General features: G+C 41.1%; 2 protein-coding genes and 1 long non-coding RNA gene across 4 annotated transcripts in view; 2 read left to right on the top strand and 1 right to left on the bottom strand.

Annotated features, from left to right (window-relative positions):
* HOOK3 (hook microtubule tethering protein 3) overlaps positions 1 to 10,269 on the top strand; it is a 55,546-nt gene extending 45,277 nt beyond the window's left edge. For both annotated transcript variants that reach the window (XM_080986782.1, XM_080986783.1), the window contains 2 exons: positions 35 to 106; positions 2,446 to 10,269. In XM_080986782.1, the coding sequence (XP_080842908.1) occupies positions 35 to 106; positions 2,446 to 2,586 (213 nt within the window). In that variant the 3' untranslated portion in view covers positions 2,587 to 10,269. The remainder of the gene's footprint in view (positions 1 to 34; positions 107 to 2,445) is intronic.
* LOC308466345 overlaps positions 1 to 25,759 on the top strand; it is a 201,577-nt gene that overhangs the window by 148,977 nt on the left and 26,841 nt on the right. The gene's annotated exons all lie outside the window — the stretch shown is intronic.
* Positions 14,448 to 25,759, bottom strand: part of KCMF1 (potassium channel modulatory factor 1) — a 43,346-nt gene continuing 32,034 nt past the window's right edge. Inside the window, exons 3-7 of the mRNA XM_080986929.1 lie at positions 23,274 to 23,413; positions 19,678 to 19,779; positions 17,791 to 17,965; positions 16,993 to 17,275; positions 14,448 to 15,077 (exon numbers count right to left, since the gene is read on the bottom strand). Of these exons, the coding sequence (XP_080843055.1) occupies positions 14,816 to 15,077; positions 16,993 to 17,275; positions 17,791 to 17,965; positions 19,678 to 19,779; positions 23,274 to 23,413 (962 nt within the window). The 3' untranslated portion in view covers positions 14,448 to 14,815. The remainder of the gene's footprint in view (positions 15,078 to 16,992; positions 17,276 to 17,790; positions 17,966 to 19,677; positions 19,780 to 23,273; positions 23,414 to 25,759) is intronic.

Genomic DNA, 25,759 nt, shown 5'->3' with positions numbered 1-25,759 from the left:
ATCAAAAGCTCTTGATAATGCTTTTCTTAATTAGAAAGAATACGAGAAAACGAAAACTCAAAGAGATATGGAGGAGAAATACCTTGTCAGTGCCTGGTACAATATGGTAAGTAATCCAAAGTGAAAATAAACAGTCAGATATGACTTGTGTTTGTGATAGGTTTTCCTGAACAAGGATGACTCTCAAATTTGAGAGTGTTAAATGCAGGGGCGTCAATTTGATTACCATAGAGATTTGCAGTTTGAGGTATGTTTCTACTCTTTGCTGCTTCAGGACCTCTGCTCCAGGCCTCAGGAGGAAGTGTGTGTGCTGTGATGCTGCAGGAAACAGGTGGGAGAGGGGTGGGAGAGCACAGCATTGGTCCAAAGCCCCAAACATTCCTGGAAACTCCATAATGGAGGTACATGAGATAGTCTACTGTGGCTAAAGTCACTTTTCACACAAAAAGCCTACCTTCTTTCAGGTTTTTTTTGAACCCATATTTGATTTTTAAAATGCCACCTAAATACTACTTTTCACCCCTCCTTCTGATTAGTAGATCAGTTGCAGGTGTAAGCTAGAGGAATTTTTAAAATTCTTTCCGTAACATGACTCATCCTTCTGTGGCTTCTGTATCCAGGCCTATTTCTTTCAGCTGTCTCATTATAATTGTCAAACATAGTTCAAAAACCCTTCTAAATGGCTGGCTGATTTTGCCTGAAACAGCAGGGTACAAAATCTAGCTTCCTGAGAATCTCGGCTTTCATTTTTTAAAAAGAGCTTTTTTTCTATATTTCTTGGCTCTGAAGATGCACCTGAAAGTACGTCAGCTATGAGCCTAATAAAATTTCAGAGGCCTCAATAAGATTTCCGGTCATTGTAGTGTAGGGTGTATGTGCTATACATACTTTCATGTATGTACATATAGATGTATAAAACCACCTCCTGCTTTGCACGCAGACAGGACAGACACATGCATTTGCAGCCCCATCATGTCCAGCTTAGCTGTTGGATGGGAAAAGGCAAATTTCTGTGAGATTTAAACAAGTATTCAGCAGCACAGCAAAGCTAAGGTGGAAAGCTTTTGAAAAAATGGTGTTCACGGTGGCCCTGTGCTGTGTTACGTGCCTTTTATGAGCATCTGCCTTCTCCAAAGTCCATTTTCTCTCTACAGGCCAGGAAGTGAGGCTTGCAAGTATTCCTACCCTAATCAGAAAGCAATCATGGAAATAAAGGGTGGCAGGTTCCTACTGTCATAGCCTCCATAATTCAAGAATCGTGATCCATTTGTGAAGCAGTGTGAAAGGAAAGGTTTTGATAACCTTAAAGCTGGGTCTAGGGGCATGTTTTCGTCTTCCTCCAGGAGTTACCCATGCGTAGGGGTTGGTCAGCAAGCGTCAGCTCATCTGTGGAAGCTTTGCACCTGTACACAGGAAGCAACCTTGTCACAGACATGCCACTATAGTTGCCATACCTCTGAAGTTTAGTTGTTCACTACTGCCGCTGGAGAATTGATAGAGGTCATGCATGCTGGTGCAGTGTGGCTAAGATTGTCACCTGGGAAGTTGCCAGTTCATCTCATCCCTGCCATGAATTTATTAGATAGCCTTAAGCAAACTACTCTCTCTTAGCTTTAGCCAGAACTCTCAAAACGTGCAATGGAAATGCTAAATTTGATGATGAACATTTGGGTTTTACTATGGACTCTTGGCTCCCTGCCCCAAATCTGGGTGGCCGTGCTTGGGAAAGGGACGGTCCAGCGCAGCCAACACACCATAGTAGAGCAAACTTAATGCATGTTTTAGTTATTAGCTCTTTCATAATATAGGAGCCCAGGGTTATTGATGAAGCTAATCCATGGCAGAACCAGGGCAGACCATGGAATTACTGCTTTGCACAGCACATGGTTCAATTCTGGAATTTGCTACCACAATTTATAGTGATGGCCACCAACGTGGACACCTTTAAAAGGGAATTCGACAAATTCATGAAGGATAAAGCTATCAATAACTACCAGTCATGTTAGTTGCATTAGTTCCAGTATCAGAAGCGCTGTCTCCCTGAGTACTGGTTGATGAGGAGCATGAATGGGAGTTTGCTGTTACACTCATGTCCTCATAGTGGGCTTCCCATGGGCATCTGGCTGGTTACTGTGAGAGCAGAATACAGTGGTACCTCGGGTTACATACTCTTCAGGTTACAGACTCTGCTAACCCAGAAATAGTACCTCAGGTTAAGAACTTTGCTTCAGGATGAGAACAGAAATCGTGTTCCAGCGGCCCGGCGGCAGCAGGAGGCCCCATAGGCTAAAGTGGTGCTTCAGGTTAAGAACAGTTTCAGGTTAAGGACGGACCTCCAGAATGAATTAAGTACTTAACCTGAGGTACCACTGTACTGGACAGGAGGGGCCTTTGATATTATCCAGCAAGGCTGCTTTTATATCTACCTGCCTTTTGTCTTTCTAGGGTATGGCTCTTCATAAAAAAGCAGCAGAAGACAGACTTGCTACCACAGGTTCAGGACAGTCCTTCCTGGCTAGACAAAGGCAAGCCACCAGCACAAGAAGAGCCTATCCTGGCCATGTCCAGCCAGCGACAGCAAGGTAGAAGAAGGCCCTGCCTTTTGAATGGAAGCCATCCTGGGATCAAGGCCTCCTTCTGTTACGAGTGACAGCATTTCAGGAAACTTTAGCCAGCATCCTTTCTGTATCTTTGTTCCTTGCGGTTGCTGTTAACCATTTCAGGAAGGTGGTTGTTTTTTTCTTTTTTCTTTTTTAAGAAAACACTTTCTCAATGTTTTTAGTCTTACTTTCTGGAGCCTTCCCTTTGTCTTTTGATGTGCCAAAATGTTGGAAAACACCTAATGGAATGTAATAATGGAATCTCCCCCTCTCTTCCCCTTGTTTATATGGAATTGTCCTGTCTCACCTGAAAGCTGATGATGGCTAAGTAGCAAACCGAAAATGTCCCGTTGGCAAATGATGTTGCCATCCTTTCCAAGGCTACCATTGTATAAAGGGAATTACCTTTTCTTTCTCAATCCAGTCTGATCTGTTTAAATTATGTGATGGAATTTGCAATGGTGTTGCATAGAATTGTTATGAAATGTGTTAGCAGCAATAGTCAGATGCTGGCAGAAGCTGTAACCTGGCTGCAAGTACCTGATCGCGTGTGTTCATGTCCTTCTATTTATCCTTCTCTTGGCTTTAATTTGGAGGGGCAAGCTGATTTTTGTCCTTATTTGCCCATGTCCTTTTTTTTCCTTTTAGCATCACTAAGGTTAAAAATGATTTGATGTTCCTGTTCCATTCTTGGTTAGTTCAATCACCGTGGAATATGGCAACCATTCATTGCATGGCCAATTGCTTTAAAGCTTCCCTCTCTGCACTCTAACCAAGTGGAGCACCCATCCTTTTCATTGCCATGTTATCGCAGTTCTCCAACTGCTTGGAAATCCTAGGAGCTGGGACCATAGTAGTATTCTACTTACTGTGTGCCTTGATCCTACAGATGCCTAGTATTCTACATGGTTAAACCATCATGGAGAAATTTTATGAAGCAGTGAACTGTGTAGAACAGTGCTCTCCTGATCCCCCAGATAACATTTGACTCAAAGTCCTCTGAGTCCCAGGCAACATGATCAGGCATGATGGGAGTTGTAGTTCAAAAACTTCCCCCATCCCTGGTGTATCAGGGTTGATTTTGATTGAATGTCTTTGGTGGATGCTGTCCTCAAATTGTCATCTACCACTGAGGACTATTTTTAATAGGTCAATAAGGAGGGAGAGTCCATTCATTGCCTTACAGATGGTACCATTGCCTTCAGGCTTGGTGATTCTGACATGAAAGCTCGCTGTCCTTTTGTGCCAAATCTTCATACATGCCTGTACTGTTAATGGGTCTTTGTCATGAAGGAAGGCTAGCAGTTCCCCTTCAGATTCTGATCCTTCCAAGTATTGCGTTCTAGATGTTGAGCCACTTGCACCCTTTTCAAATTAATGTGTGAGAAGTTTGGGGTTGCTCAAGACGAGTAGTTCCATATGGATCCGCCATGGAAGTAGTTTAGAGGTTTTGTTGGAAAACTTCACCTTAAAATAAAAATTCAGTGTGTCTAACGTTCAGCAGAGAACAGCTTTTGTTGTGTATCCTTCCAAATGTAGATCATAGTGACCTTTTCCTTTCGAGGAGGGGAAAGGAATCAGAGATGGCTTTAACTTGGAAGTCCACCTGGTTTTTATGGTCACATTTTCAGTATAAAATGTTTTTCTTCTCCTCATTTTGTGCGAGAATGCACAGCACAACTTAATTTTAAGAAAGGAATTTTGCCTTTATTCAGCACCACCCTAGTACATAAAAGGAGTTCTTAAAGTTCAGTAATGTGTAGAATAGTAATTAAAAGGCAAGGTGTGGTTGTTAGCCCTTTGTAGTATGGTTTCAATGTTAGATGAAGTAAGTCAGGTATTTCCCTCAGTAGGCATAAAAGTAAATAAAAAAATCCTTCACAGGATCATTCACTTGGTAATCTGCCTTTTTTCTGCAATGGTGAATTTGAAGCTGGAGACAAAATATGGGAGGTATCTATGCATAGTTTTCAATTGCACTTACAAGCAAACGTGTTAGATTGGCATCCTGTCTTTTTTTGCTGGTGGCAAGTAGTGTACTGGAAGCAAAAGAGCAGTGATTAGTATTGAGTTAACCAGTTTTAGAGTAATGCATATTATTACACTTGCTATTCCGGGTCAGATAACATCTCCAGGAGTCTTAATTTTGCCAGCTGAATGCTTCTGTAGGCAAAAACTTCTTATTCTGTTGGGAGTGGCAGGAGAGTGTTTTTTCTTTTCCACAGGCTGTTGTGCATCTTATAGAACTATTCCTGTTTGTTCTGTGCCTGAAAGAAACTTGAAGACAATTGAACCCGCATCTTTTTCTTTTTCTGCTTTTGATTTCCGTTCTTGCTTTCCTTTCTCTCTTAGCTGGCGCTGGGGTTTTGCCTGTCTTCCACAGCATATTTTTGTTTCGTTTTTCATCTAGCATGAAAGCAAAAGCAACTTCTTTCTCCACTTTGGCTGCCATATTTCTTGTTTGCATTGAAGTGGGAGGCAGGCTTATTATCAATATTCTGAAATGTCAAGAACCCTTCATTAAAAACAATTAAATTTTACTTTGATGCATTGAGAACCGAATATACATTCTTGTTGATCATTAAAAACCAAGGAAAGCAACAGTCAAGGACGAAATTCCCAGAACGACAGTTGCACTTAATTCCTTTTGAAATGAATAAAGACAGTTGTGGTTAAATTAAGTGTCTCTAATTTCTAGAGGACTTAAGTGCAACTGACTTTCTATATATCAAGGTCATTGTGTCTTGCTGCTGTATGCAGATTTTGTGGCAAAGACAGAAATAAAAGGCTTGTTTCTAAAATATTTATATCGGGTGGAATGGAAACAATTCATAAACCAAGCAAGTCTGTTAATTTTTTATAAACATGTTCACTGAATTTTCCTCGGATAGAGCAGCAGTAATGTTGGCTTGTACTTCCTTATTTGAGATGTGTTCTAACGATGGATAAAATTTGGGCTAGGCAAATGGAATGGAGTTCATATTTTTCTAAAAGAAACATTTAGCAGCAAGTTGTGTGGGCATTACCAGGCTTGTATTTAAATGTATCCCTCCAACTAAGTTGTCTTCAGGCAGTGAAGGCTAGGGAGGCGGAGGGGGCTGCTGTAAGATGAGTTGCCTTGATGCAAGAAAAAACACACCCTACAGTTGTGTGGGTTGTAGCTTTTGCTTGTATGATTTTTAACTTAAAAATTAGGCAATGTTCCCTCTTGTATTCCAAAAATTTCCATTTCATGTTTGTATTTTTCTCCAAATTTAGGACATTGGTAGATTTTTATCTGTCTCTTGCATTCTTCCTGTCGAATTAGGTCTTTCATCAGTTACAATATTCGGTTGCAGTTGAATACTGGAAAGTGAAGGGACGCTCTGAAAGGTGTATCAGATTATTTTTATGGCTTGCAAACAGATCAGATATGCGGCGTTTCTGACGATGTCGCCTAGTAAGTCATAACTGGGAGGATTAAAGAGAGGAAAACCTTCAGTCTCCTAGCCATTAAAATAGATGATACTGGAGGAACATAATTCTCTTTGACTTAGCTGTGCGCACACACCCCACCCATAGGGTAATGTCTGACAAAGTTCTTTGTGTGAATCACTGCGTGCAAGCAGGATCAGGAACTGCACCTCCACCTTGCAAAGAGAAAGGTGAATGTGGAACTCATCCCTGGGACACCTTTTTTTAAGAAAAAAGAAAGGGACATTATTCCTGAATGGGAGTGCTCATTTTCAGACTGATACACATTTGAACCTGCCTTTATCCTGCAATGAACTTCAGGTTACAGGTCACTTAACACAATAGCCCCAGTCCACTTCCACATACAGGGGAAGTCTGAAGATGTGTTTGTGGCTTGAAGACAGACTAGAACTATCTCCCATACTAGTTCTGTGTTGGATGCTGGAAGTCTGGGTTGGAGAATGGTTCAGGCTGAACCAATAAAAAAAAAGCATCATCTAAAATGGACACTCATCTACGAAAGCTTATGCCATAATATATCTCTTAGTATTTAAGGTGCTACAAGACACTTAGTTGTGTTTACTGCCAGCAGACTGACACTGGTTGCTCTTTTCAAAACACTGTCAGTTTGGGTTGAATTTTTTATAAAACTACATGGATAGAACCCCAGCCAGAATTAGGAGAAAAGACGTCAACCTCAATGTCAGACAAGCCTTGACGTTTCTCCATTGGAAGCAATTCTGAGTTTTTAAGATGTACAAAATATCTTTTAGTATATTAAAAACCAACTTCTACATGCTCTCAACAATGGTGTTTTTTTTGGGGGGGGGGGGAGCATATGGTCAGGATCTCCTCCAGTCAACCAGTCAGGAAAGTTTTAAATTGCAAGAGCAATTTATTTTCTTTTTCTTTCAGCACATTGACATCCTATCTAATATAGGGGTACACAGGTAGTCAGCTGGTAAAATCCTATGTGGATTTATTAGCAAATGAGCTTTCAACGCTTAATACTGTAGCTTATGTTTTATGAACCATTTCCTTGTCACAGCAATGTTGCAGTGTGTAAGTCCATAAACTATACATATTTGCTAAACTTCTTAAAATGTCTCTAAACAGGGTAGTCATCGTTTTTTATGTCTTTTTAAAAAATACATTTCGACAGCAATTAAATATTTGCTGCTTCTAAGCCTCCCGTTTTATTTTGGATATATGCGATGATATATGGCTGCTTAACCTGCTGCACTGTTTATCAAACAAGGGCTCTTTGGTCTACGCCATCTCTCTTTTTATCTCCTGTTCAGTCAACATAAGCAAAACCTCTCATTTTAAAGGTCTTGGCACCTTTTTCTCCAAAGCAAAAAGTTGCTTGCAAAGATGCTTATCTCCGTGTGTGCGTACGATTTTACCACTTTCCCATCCAACATTATAAAGCCCCCAGTTCTTCTCAGCCACCAAGAGAGTGAAACTTGATACAGTATTCATAAGTTCTAAAAATGGGTGTTGGGTAGGTTGTTGAGCTCCTGTAGCACTTAGTATGCTAACATCCATTGCCGCTGCTACTTGATTCTTCCTGTTAACAGTATTAACATGCAAGTCTCTTGCAACTTCTTCCATTTACTAAGCTAACATTTAATCTTAAATGTATTTTATAAATGCACCTTTGTTTACTGCTATTATTTTAAAAGTGCACTAAAGGAGCCATGTTGTTCAATACTATATACATACATATAGATATTATATATATATATACTTTTTTTTTTAAAATGCCAGCAAAGTCCAGAAAGACGTTTCCTTGGAGAAAGCAGATAGGAAGTGGTACCTGACCTCTTCCAGGTTTTTTATTTGAAACTCCGAGGCTTGACATATATGCAATATTTTATTTATTGATGTTGCATCCTGTCTTAATGTGTATATATCCTTTCTTGCTTTCCCCCCCTCGCCCACTGCGGACTTGTACATTTCCTTTTAAAGGCTTCTTTTCCCATCTGTGCAGATGTGTAAAAGCAGCTCCAGAAAGGAACATCAGTGGAGATCACAAATATCAAAGAAGCATACTCTTCCTTGGTTTCAGTATTATATGTGACATGGCCTTTCTGGATTACATTTAGGGTTGTCTGTATTTATCTTATGTTCTCTCTTCCTCATACCCGCGTTAACTTACTTTCAGATTGCACTAATATCTTTCTTTACGTTATGAATTATTGCTATCATACATGCAATACATGTACATTATGTTGACAGTGTAACTTGGAATGCTTTGTGCTGCCTTTAAACTATTTTTAAAGCTGCTTTTTTTAAAAAAAGAAAAAGGTTATACTCTTTTAAGCACACGCTTGTGCTACTCTAGATTCTGTTTTGTATTAAAGCAGACCTAGGAAATGCGGCAGTGTGATAGAAAACCCGAGGAAAGATTGCTTTGTGGCTGCATTAGTATCTTACTGTTACGTTAGCCGTCCTGCGGGATGGTGAATGATCCTTCCAAGCCTCTGGTCAGCAACCATTTTTATAGGAGGGCTGCTTTGAGGATGGAATAGAAATTGGCAGGCCAGCTCTCAATCCCTGTGCTTCCAAAATGCCAGCAAGTCCCATTGGCACTCTGCATGCCTCTTGGTTGACAGCTGGCCTTCATCCTGGGACTGCTCAAGGGGACAGACTTGGCCTCAAGGCGTGCAGCTGCTGGTCTCTGCTTTTAAGCCATAGGAATTGTCTACACAGTCAAGTGAAAAAAGAAACTCTTACTAAGCGCTGTATGGTTTGATTAGCAGGCCTTTTCTAGCACAGCCTTACACTTTTAGTCCTGGTGTTGCCTGCTTAAACAGAGAGGAAGACTGTGTTCTGCAGAACCAAAGCCTCTCTCTCTGTGTTGTGAGCATGCAGAGGGGGATTAAATTGAGGACAAGTTATTTGATCCAAGACTTTTGCTGAGCACCAGCAACTTCTAAACGTAGTCTTTCCCCCCCCTAGAATGTTGGTTGTGCTCCAAATTTGATGATTCAAGGACGTAGTTTAGATGGAAATAAACTAATTGATCAGTTCCAAAGTAGCAGAGCAGCTCAGTGAAAATGTGCAGCTCTCCCAAGCTGCCTCCAAGATAGGCGTGGTGGCAAAAGTTCTCTCCACTGTTCGCTCTCACCCCAACTTGAGTAAGGAATGTGTGCGCCAGGGGAGGGGGAAGATTGAGGTCCAGTTTGAATCCTGGTTCCCTTGCAGGCTCAGATCGAATGTCAAGGATGATCAGGCCTGCATGTCACTCACCATTGCCCACTTGGATGTGGGGATCTCTGGCAGAAGCTGGATTGCTGTTGGTTTAGGATTGAATTAGGCGGACGTGTAGGACCCGGTAGTAGGAATTTGATGTTCAACATTTGAATGTAAGACTTGCCGGATACTTGGATAGACAAGTACTACGTAAGTTCCGAACTCCTTGCAGTTTGAGGGGGAGATGTCCGCTGCCTTCATTATTCCAATACCTAATCATGAGACATCAATATCCTCTCCTACCTTTTCTTCTCTTGCACAAACTTTTGAGTTAACTGGTTTGCAAGGAATTGCCTTGTAGTTGGTCTGGTGTGGTTGCTTTTGGAGTCTTCTTGTTTTGTGTTTGCTGCTGCTCTTAGCTTACATGGCTTGAGGTCAAGGGCTTTTTTGTATCTTGTGTCTTTTTTCCCCTTGCCTACTAAAACATCTCAGACCACTAGCTGGAGTCATAGAGGAATGTGAGATTAAAGTATAAACTCCAATAGGCACTTTTGGCTGTCTATTTGAAACGGTTTGGGTTTGTGCAACTGCAACTTTCTGAGATCCTAAGCATGTTTTAAACATATCGGTTACTGTGTGTTATGTAGTTTTCACGTTCTCTCTCTCTCTCCCCCGCCCCTTGTCCATTTTTCAATAGCAACTTGACTGTCCTGACCTAGATGTTGACTGGTTACCAAAATTACTGTTTATGAAACTGCTGGTGATACTTTTTTCCCCCTGTAAGAGTGTAAACTCCTCCAACCACCAAATATTAATTCTCTCCCCACCTATGAATCTTACCCTGTATCTACCATCTTGCCATGGTAGAGGTTTTAGTATGAATGTGTGTAAAGACAAGGTAATATGTCAGGTGTTTAAAGCACCCTCCCCTTCCCCATTCAAATAATAATGCTTCCAAGGCTACAAAACCAGTGTACAGTTGTTAAACAAGTTGTAAATAAAGGCTTATATAAAACTTGGCGCTGCTTTTTATTACATGAAGCAATTGTTATTTATCATACACATATCCCGGCATTTCTCTGGAAAACTCAGGTTGTTGCGCACGGTCTTTCCCATTTTATCCTCAAACTAGTCCTGTGAGGGAGGGTCAAGACAATTCACCACTAAGAAAAGAGGGGCTATTTGATATGATGTATCCATGTTGAAAATTGGAGTTTGAACATGTTTAATAGTGCTGCACACTCAGTTTTTAAGGCAGTGTAATTATAGGTAACAGTGGGACAATCAAAGTTATCAACCTAGAACCGTGATAGAGGGGAGAAAATCTTATTGCACAGAAGAAATGTATTCCAAAGGAAAGAGAACCAAATGTCAACCAACATGCTATCCTAGCCCCAAAATGCATCAAACCCCCCGTTTGGAAGGGGGGGGATTTGTCTGAGGAAGTTGCAACATCACACTTATTTACGTTACTCATTTATTTTCCTGCTGATTTTTTCACCCCCGTTTTGAAAATGCCTTTTATAGCAAAAGTTTCGTTATCTTGGTTTGGTTACAAACTTCCTCTAATACAGGTTTTGCAGAACTCTTCACCACCACCACAAATAGTCTATTAGCACTGCCCCAAGAGCTGTCTTGGGATGAGTGAAGAGATGTAGCTGGGTTGGGTGGTAACAGCTTTATGTTGCTTTGAACAAGCAGGCTATAGGTAATTTTCATCTACGCAGATGGTGAAGGTGCTTGTAATTTGCATTGTGTGAAGACATCCTCAAAGGCAGTGATAAACTTCATAAAATAGGTAAGATTATAGACTTCTCTTTACTATCTCATTCTCAAAAAAGCCTAACCAAAAGTTAGCAACGTGTCAGATGGGCTTGAACTTAAATAGTGTTGAAAGAGTAGTATGGAGTATGTCAAAACACTAAGCAAGCATTCACCAATAAATAGCAGATTGTGACTACTCGCTGGAGTTGCTAAGTTGCCTCTCGTGCTAATATGGATTACTTCTGATAAAAGTAGATACAGTGGTGCCCCGCAAGACGAATGCCTCGCAAAACGAAAAACTCGCTAGACGAAAGAGTTTTCCGTTTTTTTGAGTCGTTCCGCAAGACGAATTTCCCTATGGGCTTGCTTCGCAAGACGAAACGTCTTGCGAGTTCTTGCGAGTTTGTTTCCTTTTTCTTAAAGCCGCTAAGCCGTTAATAGCCACTAAGCCGCTAATAGCCGCTAAGCCGCTAATAGCCGTGCTTCGCAAAACAAAAAAACCGCAAGACGAAGAGACTCGCGGAACGGATTAATTTCGTCTTGCGAGGCACCACTGTAAAATCACTTTCCATAAACAATACATAGTCCTTCTGGCCATGATACAAATTTCTCCAAATAACCTGATTACAGTATTATACCCAGGACAGAAGCAGGTTGAAACAGATGGGCTGTCAACTACAGTACATGGAAGAGGCTGGCCAGGTGTTTTTTCTTGGACGCAATCAGGGGAAGCAAAATGTGATGCTGTTGTGCTGGCAAAAAGGGCCCCCTACCTGCAGCCAGCTCAGAAGGGTGTATATATATATATTTCACCACCTAGGCACTGCCACTGGTGATCCTGTGACGTGACTTCTATACCTTTTTAAAGATCTCAAAACAGTACATAAAACATTACTTCCAACAACTGCACACTTCTTTAAAACGTAATTCTGTGCAAGAATTTAAACAGTGAACAAGTAGAGCCATCATTGGAAGGGAATCAGCACCCAATGGACAACTTTAGCACATTATTTTGGCCACTGTCCTGTACCGTGAATGAAGCTTTGCACCAGGAAAAAGCAGCACTTAGCAGTGCATCCAAGCAAAAAATGGCACTTGACCCATTCACCAAGAACCTCTCAGAAATGTGGAGCTAATCCCAATATTGAAGGTAGGTTGGAAGGTCCCCAAAACCGCATACAATGCCTGAAATGCATTTCTGAGAAGTGCAGTGTCACGACGACTGTATTCTCAGCATCAGAATCTATACACCTACTTGCAAGTTTCACCGAGGTGTTGAAAGTGCCTTGGCTCCCCCACAAACCTGTTCAGTTAGGTGAGTGAAGGCCTTTGTGGGTACAGCTGTCCATCTCTGGACTGCTGTCCCCAGAAATGCTTGGGTTAGTGCCCACACTTCTGTCCTTTTCCTGCCAAAAATGGGGGTTTTTTAAAACAAAATTGTCAGTCACTGATAACCATTAACTGAATCTAATTTTAGTCTACTTCTGTGATAGCCATCTGCTTTCATGTGCTGAATTGTGTTGATTGGTAGTGACACTGCCAGCATAATTGAAGAGCAGGATGCCAACAAACATCTAACAAAGCCTGGAAAAACTGAAATGTAACACACCTTTCCACTCTGGAGAGTTCGCAGTAGTTGAGGCTTTAGAGACTGGATCTGTCTTTATCAGCTGGTGAGGCAATGCTGCGGGTGCCTATGTTCGGCACAGTCTCAAACCCGTACTTCTGCCACAGATGCTGCTCCCTCTTGCCCCGACACATAGGGATACTGGAGATTTACATTTTACAACAAAACAAACTCAAAAAAAACCAACAATGTCATCTTATGAGCCAATAACTTCTCCAGTGTAGGTCTTATTAAAATATCACTGAAAAAAGAATGCCTGGCATCAATGTGTCTGGATAACACGCCAACACCAAAGAAGAACCAACTGAACAACAGTCTTGAAAATGCTTTATTGAACTGCGTGTCTTATTGTAATGTGCAGGTGTGTTTGAAAAGACTACAGCTTGAAAACTGGTTTTGAAAATCCTCAACAATTAAAAAAAAAATCCCTAGCTGGGTTAAACTCCCAAGATAACCAGAGGGCTGCTGTAAAATTCCCCCTTAGAACATTTTGTTGCAGAGACTAAAAAAAAGAACGAAATCTAGTACTGTATTTTATATAGAAATAACTGGAGTCAGAAACTAAAAACCAGTGGGTGGGGCTTTTTCCCATTTTTGATGAGAATCTGTCCTTTTAGAACCCCACCATACTGCTCAAGTCTGCAATTTAATTCTAAGATGCTTGCTATGTAGCAGAGGTGGAAAGGGTTGAGAGGGGAGATAGAGATGAAGAAAGTGAGAGAACCAGAGAGAAACATGATTATTGTCTAAGCCTAGTTTAGATTTAATCAGAAGCTGTGTGCAATTTTGTCTTTATAGTCTAACTTTACATTCCCTTCCCCACCACCCCAACCCCCCAAAACAAAAAAAACCCTCCTCTCCCTGCCTTGGGGCTATTATGAAAGTCTATGCACAAAAACACTGTACATTTTTATACATACAGGATTAATAGTATAGGCATGTAGGTGGCATGATTCAATTAAAAAGGCTTTTTACTTTTTTTTTATACCAGGAAAAAAAATCAAGAAATAATAAATAAAAAGGTGCTAGAATTAGCCTTAAGAATGCAGTTGTACTATATTGACAAAAGTTTGGGAAGTCAACCTCCTCAAGCTCTCCTGTTGCTGACAAGTCTCTGCAAACTAGGTAGCAAATACATAAATAACTCAAAAACATATGATTGAGACTGTGAAAGTTTTTAAAACTAAGACAACATAATCCAGGTTAACTTTTGTTTTCTTTTAAGACAATGAGCAAATGAATAATCTACACCTGAATAAAACATGTTTTAACAGTTTGAAAATGGTTTTCTTTTAACAACCACAAAAAGGAAAAAAAACAAAGTTTTTTGTTTTAAACTTGTTTTAAACAAAGTTGAACAAGTATTTTGATTATAGGGCACACAAAAAGCCCCCTTTGCCAGAAGATTTTGGCAGTGGCCTTACTTTTGTGTCTCCTAGAGATGCATAAAAAGCAGGCTGAAACTCCAGGTGGATGTGCGGTGGTTAAAGAGAGCAACACAAGGGTCACACCGAGCAAAACGTCACACCCTGGAAACAAGCTGTCCCACTGCAGAGCTTGCACGATGTGCAAACGGCACATGTAATAAAAGTGGTTCAGACGTACATTATTCAAAAGCTACTTGATGGCCACACAATGCCAAGTGAGCATTAACTTCTTTGCCTTGTAACCTTTGAATAATGGGAAAGCTTTTGGGGGAGGGGGAGGGAGTCGTTTATAGTTTTACTCCTTGTATTTAAATTTTTTTAAATGACAAGGTCACTAAAACTCATGCACGCTGCAAAAAACCTCATGCAGTAAAGGTAAACCATCCAAGCAGTTTTTATTCATTAATATTCATAAATACACACAGCAGCTTCATTAGAGATTTCATTTTTTTTTCCTCTTCAGTTTGAATGTGGAGTATTAGGAGAACCTTTTTGCATGTCAAAAAGTACAGGGCACAGAGGATTTCCCCTCTGATCTGCAACCTACATTTACCTGCTAGAAGTAAAAATTATTTTTAAGTGGAAATGATTATCATATATATCTTTCTCTCTTCCTTTGAATGTACACAATGTAACAAGAGTGACAGACCTGAAATTACAATCACCAAAACAAACCCAAGATAGTTGTTGTCCACTTTCATTGGCAAATACAGCACAGAGGACATTGTCTGCGAAGTGGGATGTCATCAAAGAGGAGGTGGAGGAGGCTCGTTTCCTTTATTACTCTCTTTTAAATTTAGATTTTCTAAAGCAACATCTAAAGGCATAATATCTACACAGCCCATAGCACCAAAATCGGCAACCTCCCCACGCTCGTCCTCATCAGAGGAGGAGCTTTCTTCCCGCATTAAAGTGGACAGCAGAAGCTCTTGAACAAACAGGCTGCGGTCAGCTCGCTCACTCTCCATTGACTGACGCTCTACTTCAGACATCTTGGGATCGTTCAACCTGCACAAGAAGGGGAGAGAAAACAGGATATAGCTGAAAATTCTGAGGCTTGGGAACACTGTCTAATAATCTACAAGATCATGAAAAGACCTGTGGATGTCTTGGGTTCAGAAAAGATGCATCTGATTTATTTCTACATTGGGAAAGAGACGATCAGACTGCCAATGATCACTCCTTGCTTATATCCAATACCCTGAGTCCCTACCACCAGCACTCTGAGACCTTAACTGCTCCAATGCTGCTTCTATGGAACCCATTCAGTTCCCCTGAAAAATTCTCGGTTTACCGCAGGGTAGTACAACTTTAGCAAACCTGCATAGTAACTGGAGGGATTACTGCTCAGATAGTTGAATGTATGCTGCACACGCCATTCAACTTTCCCATCTTCTGCTATCAGATAGTTTGCCACCTTGGTACTTTTTGTGTGAAAATGTAACAAAATGGAAGGTTGCTATGACATTCTGCTACAAAGGGAGGACTCCAGGAACCTATTCAGAAGATGAGATTAAAATCTATTTCCCAGGAATCTTCACACAGGGATTATTCTGACCCAAAGATGGTATTGGGTATCTTTTAGAATTTATCTGATCAAAAGTATAAAAGTTACCGAGATGTAAGCAAAGAAGAAGACCTTTTTAAACGAAGGAATCACAACAAACGAGATGTTTAAAACAAGGTTCCTTCTCTATTTTTTTAAAGAAGGCATTCCCTTAAGATAAAATTGAGAAAGGAAAAGTAATCTTACAGAGGAAGTAAGCAAGGCAAAGTTGAAGGGCCAAACTGAAGGGGCCAAAGTTACTGAGGCCAATATGAGTAAGTGGGAAAGGGGCTTAAGAATTCTCTTTTCAAATATGTGACTAAGTTTTTCAAAATATGGCAACTGTGTATATCTGTGTAGATTTGAGAGGCCCATGCCATGGTACTCCATATGTGGTATTTTACTCCACTGGGGTTACCTAAGACTTCTAATGGTACAAAAGCAGGCTGCTGGGAGACAGTGGAAGCTGCTAATCATATGTAGTGGGCACACGTGGCAAGCAGATGATTATTAGTCTCAGTTCTACAGGATCTAACTTTCCTTTTAGGCTTTATAAACTATTTCAAAGTTAGCATATAATGTAAATTGTGATGGCAGTTGGCCACAGCTTGATACTGACAACACACTCAGTTTCCTTCAGTAAAATAATGTCTTTGGAATGTGTCAGAAGAAATGAAACTGATTTAAAAATAACATAATATTTAAAATATGATAATCAGTCTACAGTGGAGGACCATTATTAATTGGTTCCCTTTTGTTCTATATTATGAGTTCTCATAGAGATTTTGTTTAAAGAGAAATTAAGGAGAAATATTTGATGAATCCATTACTATCTCGGTATTTCTACTTTACAACAGATACAATTTTTGTAATGCGTAGATTTGAGAATATGTATATGAAGGATTTAATTTGTTGTAATATATTTTGATTCATAATATTTTTTAAAATACGCCAGCATCTAGGAATTCAGAGATAAACATAATGAAGTGCATCTACACATAACAGCACTGTATTAAACGGCCCTCAGATTGCTCAGTAATTTTCTTGATTTTTCCAGGAATGCGAATTGCAAGAAAAACTTGTATTCAACGCCTCCTTTTAAATTACAGTTTGAGCCACTTTAAAACTCTATCCCCTCTCTGCCCTTTGCCACTTAAGCCAACAATTTCGTTTTAGTAGATACAAGTGGTAACAGAAAAGGCACAAAAGTTTATGTGTGCTTGGCTGCAGATAATGACTGCTGAAGGAGGTGGCTAAAAAGCAGCTTGTGGGAAGGAGGAACATGCCACCAAAATACACAAATTTCAAAAGCGGGGATGAATTCCTGGAGTGATTCAGAACCAATAATTGCAATTCCAACCCTCTAGAACGAGTTACCTTGTAAGGAGGAACTGAGAGTTCTGGATAGCCTGCTGACTGTTTTCTGTGTTGGATGTGTTGGTTGTTGCTGTGGATTGTGTAATAGTGGTGGTGACGCCACTAGTGTTGGCGCGCCTTGTCGCGTTACGTGCAGTCTCCAGTTGTTGCCGTGCTGCCTGTGCATGCTGCCGTTCTAACTGCAGTTGCATCTGCAGTTGCTGCAACTGAGACGCGGAAGGGCCAGAGGAATTGAGCTGTCCCCCTGCAGAACGCCTCACACCGGACAACTGAGATAAAAGCTCTGCCAATATAAAAAAAGGGATTCGGGAATTAAGAGTGAAATCTAATGTAACCAAACAGTCCTCTGCCACTACCACCTCACTCTCCCACAGTATCTATTCCATAAGCTTCCCATTTTGCTACTACAAGGTAAAACAGATGAAGGTATACTCATAGTCCCTAAAATGCAGCCCCAATGATCCCCCTTCCCTGACACATTGTTAGTGTTTTAACAGCACAGTAGTACATTCAACAAGCCCTGAAGATACTTTTGAAGTGGCCGGAATTATTGCTAAAAGCAGCAGTTCCTTAAAACTTTCTCAGCCAGCCCAAATAGTTCATCGTTACAGCAACTTCTTAAAAATATAAACATCCATGTGGATGTTTAAAGCTCTGATTCACTGAAGACTATTCTAGAGGGAACAGAGATAAAATCTAACAACAGATATTCCTGCTTTTGGGGGGTGAGGTGGAAGAATTTAAATCATGCAAGTGCACAAAAATACAAAGGGATATGTAAATATTCACAAATCTTACCAGCTATAGGATCCATGGCTTCCCTATTGCTTGGAGAATATGAACTCTGCGAAGATGAAAAACCACCAGTGGAACTGCTAGTAAAGTGCATGTTGGATCTACGTGCGCGAGGGCCACCCAAACCCCGGCCTGGGTGAAACATTCTACGTACATGCCGAACACCACTGGATTCGTCGTAAGCAATGAGTTAAGGGAAGGAAAGTGTCAACGCGCAAACAGGAACGCCTTAGCCACTAAGGCAATGCACTTGTAAAGAACAGGAGCAAAGCTTCCTTCTTAGTTTAGAGGAGCAATGGCCACATTCAAGGCTAGCCAGCCCTCCAAGGCCCGTGCACTACACTCACCAGGCATCCATACTGTATGCAAACACACCTCCCCCCCCCCCCACGCAAGCTCTTGTTAATTGGAACACACCACTCTCGTGGCCAGCGCTGGGCTGAGAGGCCTAAATCTCTCCTCCCAGCCTAGTGCTGCAATCATGGCATCTGAAGAGCAGACGCAGCAATTTCCCTCCCCATTGCATTACTTGCGTGGGAGGAATGGAACACCAGACTTGGTGAAAGGGCCCAATTATTCGACACAATTATGGTCACATAGAGCAGATGCACCGAGTATGCAGACTCTGCTTAGTGTGACGCTGGCATCCCAAACGTGTTGAGTTTGGGGTGTGCTTCTCTGCTAGAGTTAGAGGCATGCTCCAGCTTGCCTGCCCCCAATGCTATAATACAGTGGTTCCCAATTAGCTAAGTATTGTGGATTTCTTGTTATTTAAAAGTCAAGCCATGGACGCCCCCTACTTTGGAAAATTTTGATAATCTCCAAGGTAGTTTTTGTTATGTGAATGGTGCCACTGACCCCCTGGGTGGGTTAGGCAATTCCCAATTGGGAACCACTGCTATTTTGTGCCTTCTCAAGCTTAGCTTGGTGTGAACCAAGCACAACCCCAGTAACTAGCAAGGTCATAAAATTACCCTAGCAGTTGCATTTCTATCTTCAGATCCCCTTATCTAAAAAAATCACACTGGGTGTATTAAAAACAATTTTGCACAATATTAGCATTATAGATGCAAAGAGCAGGGCAATGCGAAGCAAATGCCAAATCAAGAGGTAGAACTGTGAGGGGAGAGAGACTTTGTTTGCTATCAGGGGGTGGCTAGTTTCACCCGCGTTGCCCCAGTTCCAGCCCAAGGAACCTTCAGAAGGGAGTTGCTCCCCTGGGCATTATGGGTATGTGTATTTTAATGAGCCGAATACAGTAAAAGATTATCAGTCATGGGGGTGGGGAGTGTGCATTTGTTAAATCATACATTTTTGCATTAATTGTGAGGTTTACCTTATTTTTTTAGTTGTTGCTTTGTTAATAGTGTTTTATAGATTGTAATTGTTTCACTGAGGATTTGTAAATTATTCTATATCATTTGTGCTGTATTGGTGATGTTCTGTCATGTTAGTGTCATTTATTGTTTGTAAGCCGCTTTGGGATATATCTGAATGAAAAGTGGCATAGAACTATAATAAAGCAAATCAAGAAAATACAGTCTCAGAGGCAACATGCCAATGGAATTACAAGCTATTCTTGTAATTCTTCTGAACGCTTTCTTGGAGCGTTCCCAAAGCTTGAGGAGAGGTTACTTGCTCAGACAGAACGTATTTTCTTTCAAATCTTTCCTCAAAAGAAAGGAAAATAAATCCTATCAGTTTACACTAGCCAATAGTGGTGCAATTAACATGAAGTGCTCCAAGCAGAGTTTTTCTTGCTTATCTAGCTATTCAAAGAAAACTATGTAACACGCTAACAAAAGCACCTATTTCAGAATCAACATGGGTGGCTATTAGTATAGAAGGAAAAATTCTTCAGTTGCCTCTTCTTGACTTAGGCAAGGATATTAAATCTCTTGGAGCTCTATGTTCCAGTGTAAGATGAGCTGCAAAGTCATCCGTAACATGATTGGGATCTCCTCCTGGTAATGCTGCACATATCGGACAAATCTGTAATGACAGAAGAAAGGCCATATGAGCAAGTGTCTTCAAGGCCAAAAAAACCAACGCGCTGAACAGAAGCTACTATCTCATGCTGAGAAAATAGCAGCCCTAGTACAACTCACCCTCCAGTTCATAATGATTCTCAAGACCAGCCTTCCAAATAATCAGGAAGTCAGTGAAAGCCCCCAACCAGATTCATTCACCTGATTGTTGCCTGAGCACTGCTCCCCTTCTTGCTGCCAGTACAAACAGGAAGGAGCTGCTATCATACAAACAGGTACAGCCCTGTGCCTTTCATGCTCCTGGACAGGGAAGAGCCAAGATGAGCAACTGTCCTTGGTACTTCATAGTTTCTTCACATACCACGGCTCTTAAAGCAACTGCTTCTTTTCTGACTCGCCCAGACGTAACACGGAGGTCTTTGTGTCTAAAAGCCGGCAAAAGAGCAGGGGGCTTCCATGGCACTGCTATGGAGACAGAGTGTAGGATGGTATATTCTTCCTTGCTAGAGAGGAAGTAGTTCATCAGCTCCACCTAGTTTATCCTGGCAAACTCCAGGGGAGGGGGCTTGCTTGGACTGATTCTCTAGCCATCTTTCCCTAACAGAACTACTTTTTGTCCCTAACACTCTGCTACCGAGAAAGGGAAGGAAAGAAATATAGGGTCAGTCCAGGCAACTGGGGCACATCCTTCCAAACAGAATTCTATATGAGAGAGCTTCATTCTGGAGGTTTGCACTCCCCCCCCCCTCTAGAAAGGCAGAGAAACAGAAAGCCTAGTAAGCAGCCTTGAAAGCAGAGGATCTTCATTCTGGAGACAGCACACAGGAGCTGTTTCTCCTTTCCAGGAGATGAGGACAAAAGCAGATCACCTACCACTTGTACTAGTATTACAGGACAATACTAAACACAGGGCTGTCTTGTCTGAAAACAATTATTACCCCAGCCAAGAGGTTATTTTCAAGCCAGATAAAAGTACTGAAAGTAGGACTTGTGCAAAAAACAAACAAAACCACAAAGAAGATGCAACATCAAATATATTTCCCAGATGGATTAATGGGTGTTTTCCACGAGTGTCCATTTGTTAAAAGTTTTAGTTCTGTTTTAAAGGCATCTGTTCTTTTTTGTGTTTTTAACTGTTTTTAATTATCCTATGTGCAAACTGCCTTGATTCAGTGGTTCAGAAGGCAATACATAAAACAATTGTAATAATAATTAGAAACATGGCACACAGCAACCACTTTAGACAGAAAACAGACGATTACAACGGGAAGATTTAACAGCACTTGTGTTTCAATAAATCAGTGATTTGATTTAGCTCAATCATTTTACTAAAGGGATGGGAAACAACTTCAGCCATGTTTCCATACTTTTAAGCTTGCTGTGTCTTCTTGTGCCATTCTGCTTTCAATAATGAGAAGTAAAACGAACACAAAATGCAGACTTATCTGACTATGCAAGAACATGCATCGACACATACAAAGTTTTGCTTCCCAATAATTCTTCTATCCCTTTATGCAGTCTCTTTAAACCCAAGCATTTTTATAAATGACAGATAATCCTGTGTGAGTTTGTCCAGGAGACCAAAACATACAAGACTTCAAAGCTTTTCTGTGCCACACCTATTGGTGCATCAAATCTGATGAATACAATTTTAAATAAACCTATATACAAGTTCTGATTTTGTTAGGCAGTGCTCAGGCACCTTTGCCCCTTCCAGTATTCTCTTTTGCTGTTACCTGAACTGCCTTTGCTAAGTCACCAGTTTGGAGCATGGGGGAAAAAGCTTAAGAGCTGCCTGCAAACAACCTGCCACATTTGCAGAGACAGAGAGACTTCTAAGTGAATGAGACAGGATTATGGATCCTCCGATTACTTCTGGAATAAGCCTAACCTCCCTACGGCATTGCACAGAAAACTCTCAAGAGCAATGCCTGGGATACCAGGAAGAATGGAGCACTTTGCTAAGCACTATCATCACCATTCAGACTGGTATAGTATTTCACATCTATGAAACATTACTGCCACCCTGTGGAATCAATCCTAACTATGTTACAGGCTGAATTGTAAGATCAGTAGTGCTGTAAAGTTTAATTGGTAGATTAGTCAATGAAAGCTTGAACTCTGAGTATTAACTGAGCTTTTCAATAAGGTATAAAAATACCTCAACTACAGAAAGGTGTGCTTGGTTACATATTTGGAACACCTTGCTATAAGGACAATAATGGAACAGATGTTCTTCGTCCAGTATTTCAAGCCAGCATATGGAGGTTTTGATAATGTGCATATTTAGTTACACATAATCAATTAAAAGGAAAATGATGAATCAGCTGAACATTCTTTAACTGAAAACTAGCAATTTCCGCACCAAATTTCTTATTTAAACCTGCACTTGGAAGCAAAATTTGTTTTATTCTCCAACCACCAAACTGTCCATAAGCTGATGGACTCAGAACATGCTGATTCAATGGCAACACTATATAGGTACCTTTACCTAGGTAAAAGTGAAACTGCACCCTACTAAGCTCAAGCTTGCGATGTTAACAAAAGAACAGGGATCTTACTGTAACCAAAGCATAGAAAATGAGAGAACCAGGTTTCCTCTGATGCCCCCCCCAAAAAAAGAAATCACAACCCAAGTATTTTTGAATATTCTCCCATGAATGCTATCCTCTGAAAGCTAGCATATTGCATAGTTAAGAGTATGAGCTGCAAGCCAGCAAGTCTCTGGCTCAAATGAGCTTCATGGGCTGCCTCTGGCAATGCATGGATAGTAATAAATACTGGTCTACCTTAAAGGATAGTTGTAAGGATTACTGAGATAATGTACGTGAAGGTCTCTGAACACCCTAAAGATAGATATTTGGCTGAAGTGTTTCTTTCCAGTGTTGGGTATTTTACTCTAAACAATGAAAATAGGAAGAGCCTGCCGTATCAAGCCAGTGGCCCATCTAATCCAGCATCCTGTTCTCTCAGTGGCCGAACTCATGCCTGTGGGAAATCAGCCCCCAGGATTGAAGCGCAAGAGCATTCTCCCCTCCGTGTGGTTTCCAGAAGCTGATATTCGAAAGCTCTGCTGCCTCCAGCTATGGAGGGAGACCATAGCTATCCTGGCTACTAGCCCTCAATAGCCCTCTGCTCCATGAATTTGCTTGATTCTCTTTTAAAGCCTTTTGGTCACACGTTTCCTCCAAGTGTAAATAGCATGGCCTTGCATTCAGAATGGAGAAAGGGCAACTGCATTTGCTCAGATATGGTACATTCTCAAGGTAAAGTCGGGAGGATTTTCCAGGGGAGCGGGGCCAGAAGAGAAAACTTGAAAATAAAATTGTCAATGGGGGGGGAAAGACATTGGTAAGTGGTCTCCTGCAACTTTTAATATTAAATTAGTCTTCATACATTATAACTAATTTTCTATTTTAAAAAACCCCTACGATAGGCAGAATTTCAAGTTTCAAGTTATTGTTGGTGTTATTCAGAAGCAAGGCTGACTGTGCTTACCACTTCTGTTGATGTTTCTGCATGTTCTGAAGTAACGTGTTCTTGAAGAGATGTTTCCGTATACCCCATTTTTCCACAATAAGGACAAGTAAAAGACTGTGGCTGCTCTACAGAGAAAGCTTCTCCACCATAGTACAAATCTGTGGGGAAAATAAGATGTGAGAATTCCATTCATAAAAAATGATCATGGTTACAAATATAGGACACACCAAACTTAACTCAAACATACAGTCTAATGTACAATTCAATTAAGAAGAGTTGCATCCAACTAATTCACAGTATGTGTGGAACTTCCATGAGTACAACACAACTTTCCCTCTCTTTCTTCCCCCTGCAGCCCCCAAATTTGCTTTGGGTTTGCCCCCAACTCTCCAGAGCAGATTTTGGGGATGGGGAAGTTCTACTGTGTTTACACAAGTTGTTCTGCACATCCAATCAAACACAATTAATCATCTCTCACAATACAGGATTTTCGTTTTGTGTTTTGTTAGCCACATCTTTTTTAAAAAAATATTATTCAGAATTGAGAAAGAATCTACAAGGCTAATGGCATTTTCCTACACAAAGTAATCCTAATAATACTATGCTTAGAAGTGCTAAGTGTGTCAATATTTTCACACCTGAAAACAAAGCAGTGTCAACAACCACTAAGGCATCTTACAGAATAATATACATCATTAGTTCTTTAAACAAGAAAAGCTCAAACACCAGATCCAGTTTTCCTCTGCTGCATTTGTAGCTGGTAGGAGTTTGTACACCTGGACTCACAAGAAAGTGGTCATAAAGCCAAGCAACCCCAAACAAATATACAAGCAGAAACACAAACTGCTGCTCTCCACCACCACAACTGTAGAATGACAATAAAGCCTTACTTGACATGTGTTTATACAAGGAAAATGTTATTTCCCCATTGAAAGCAGAAGCATTTTCTTTGTTCCCGCAGAAGTCCCACATTGAATGAATATACTATGAGTAGCAGCAGCAACAGCAGTGCACTTGGCAGACTGGACTCAGCCAATAGAGCAGGAGAATTGATCTCAGGGTTGTGGGTTAGAAAAGATTCCTGCATTGTAGATGACCCTGTAGCCCTTCCAATTCTACGATAATGACAGACATAACCTCTACTAGAAATATGTGCTACCTCCCTGAAAAAACTCCCACCCATTCCCCATGTCTTAACTATGCTGAAGGAATCTGTCAGCACTAACATTAAACCTGGTTAGAACTAACCAACAATTCCCTTAAACCAGAATCTGAAACCGGACTTCCGGGTCAGCGCCATCGTTAATGGCGGATTCCCTCTGAGTCTCGGAGGGACCAGCTCCGCGGGATCGGGTCTTACTGCTGCGGCAAAGCGGGGGCCCTTTAAAAATCACAGGCGGGGGAAGCCTGTGAACATGGGGACTCGGCGGGCACCTTTTGCGCCCCCCCAAGTTGCGAAGGGACCCTTTTAAGGGCTCCGGAGCGGGACGGGGTGAGCGGCGCGGTGCTGAGAGTCGACTGCTTCTTCCGCGGAGTGAAGCCGCACAGCCGTTATCGGAGAGCGCTGACTTTTTCCTGGGACAATTGGACTTTGAAAGCAACTACCCGTGAGTAGGATTAAATTGGATTTAAAAGGAGAAAAAACAAGTTAATTCGACACCGAAGCGGGAAGGTATAAACAGGAAGTCTGCCTTCCTTTCTTGTAAATAGATCAAAGCAAAGAGACTGTAAAGCGGAAACTCGGAAAGACGTTTGGAAAAAGACTTAAATCTTAACATCTGGAAAGCGGTCTCCCCTCCGGATTGCAGGAGAGGAGGGGGGAAGGTTTGAACTGTTTTTATCTGCAAAAAAAGGGGAAAAGGAAGCTAAAATCCGCTGCCTAAAACCTGGGAACGGACTGCCCCAGATAAAGAACGTCGTTCAGTGGAAAGCCTATCGGTAAGCAGTGACTTTTGACAGCTAACTCTGCAAAAGAGATACAGTGTTTCTGGACCTCTCCTGGTTCTAAAGTAACTGTTTAAGTGCAACTGAAACTGTTGTTTTTAGATGAATTGGGGGACTTATAAGGACTATTTTCATTTTTAAAAGTTGCAAGCTTTGGCGGTTACTGTGTCCCCCTAGAGGAGGTTTGACATTGCTACAATAACAACTGGGTCAGAGGAAAATTCCATTCCAAAACAACCTTTCAACTGTGGGATCGACCTTGAAATTTCATGAGAGTGTTATGGCAGATGGGAGAGGAAAGTTAGAGCTGGCGCAGGAAAAAACAACTAGGTCTGGCAGACCCTATCGGACAGATACTGCGCAGCAGCGAAGGGCTTCAACATTTGGAGCAACTGGAACATCAGGGGCTGCTCCTCCACAGGTCAAACCAAAAGTTATGTCGTCCGAAGACGTTTTGGCACATGCACTTGGAAAAATTAATGAATCTTTGGAAAATTTAGCTAAGCAGGTAGCCGAGACAAATAAACAAGTAGCTGAAGCATCAGTTAAAATTGACCTGA

The sequence above is a fragment of the Podarcis pityusensis genome, assembly GCF_964106645.2.
Source record: "Podarcis pityusensis genome assembly, chromosome: 17".
In the NCBI taxonomy this organism is placed as follows: Eukaryota; Metazoa; Chordata; class Lepidosauria; order Squamata; family Lacertidae; genus Podarcis; species Podarcis pityusensis.
This window is presented reverse-complemented; position numbering and strand designations above follow the sequence as displayed.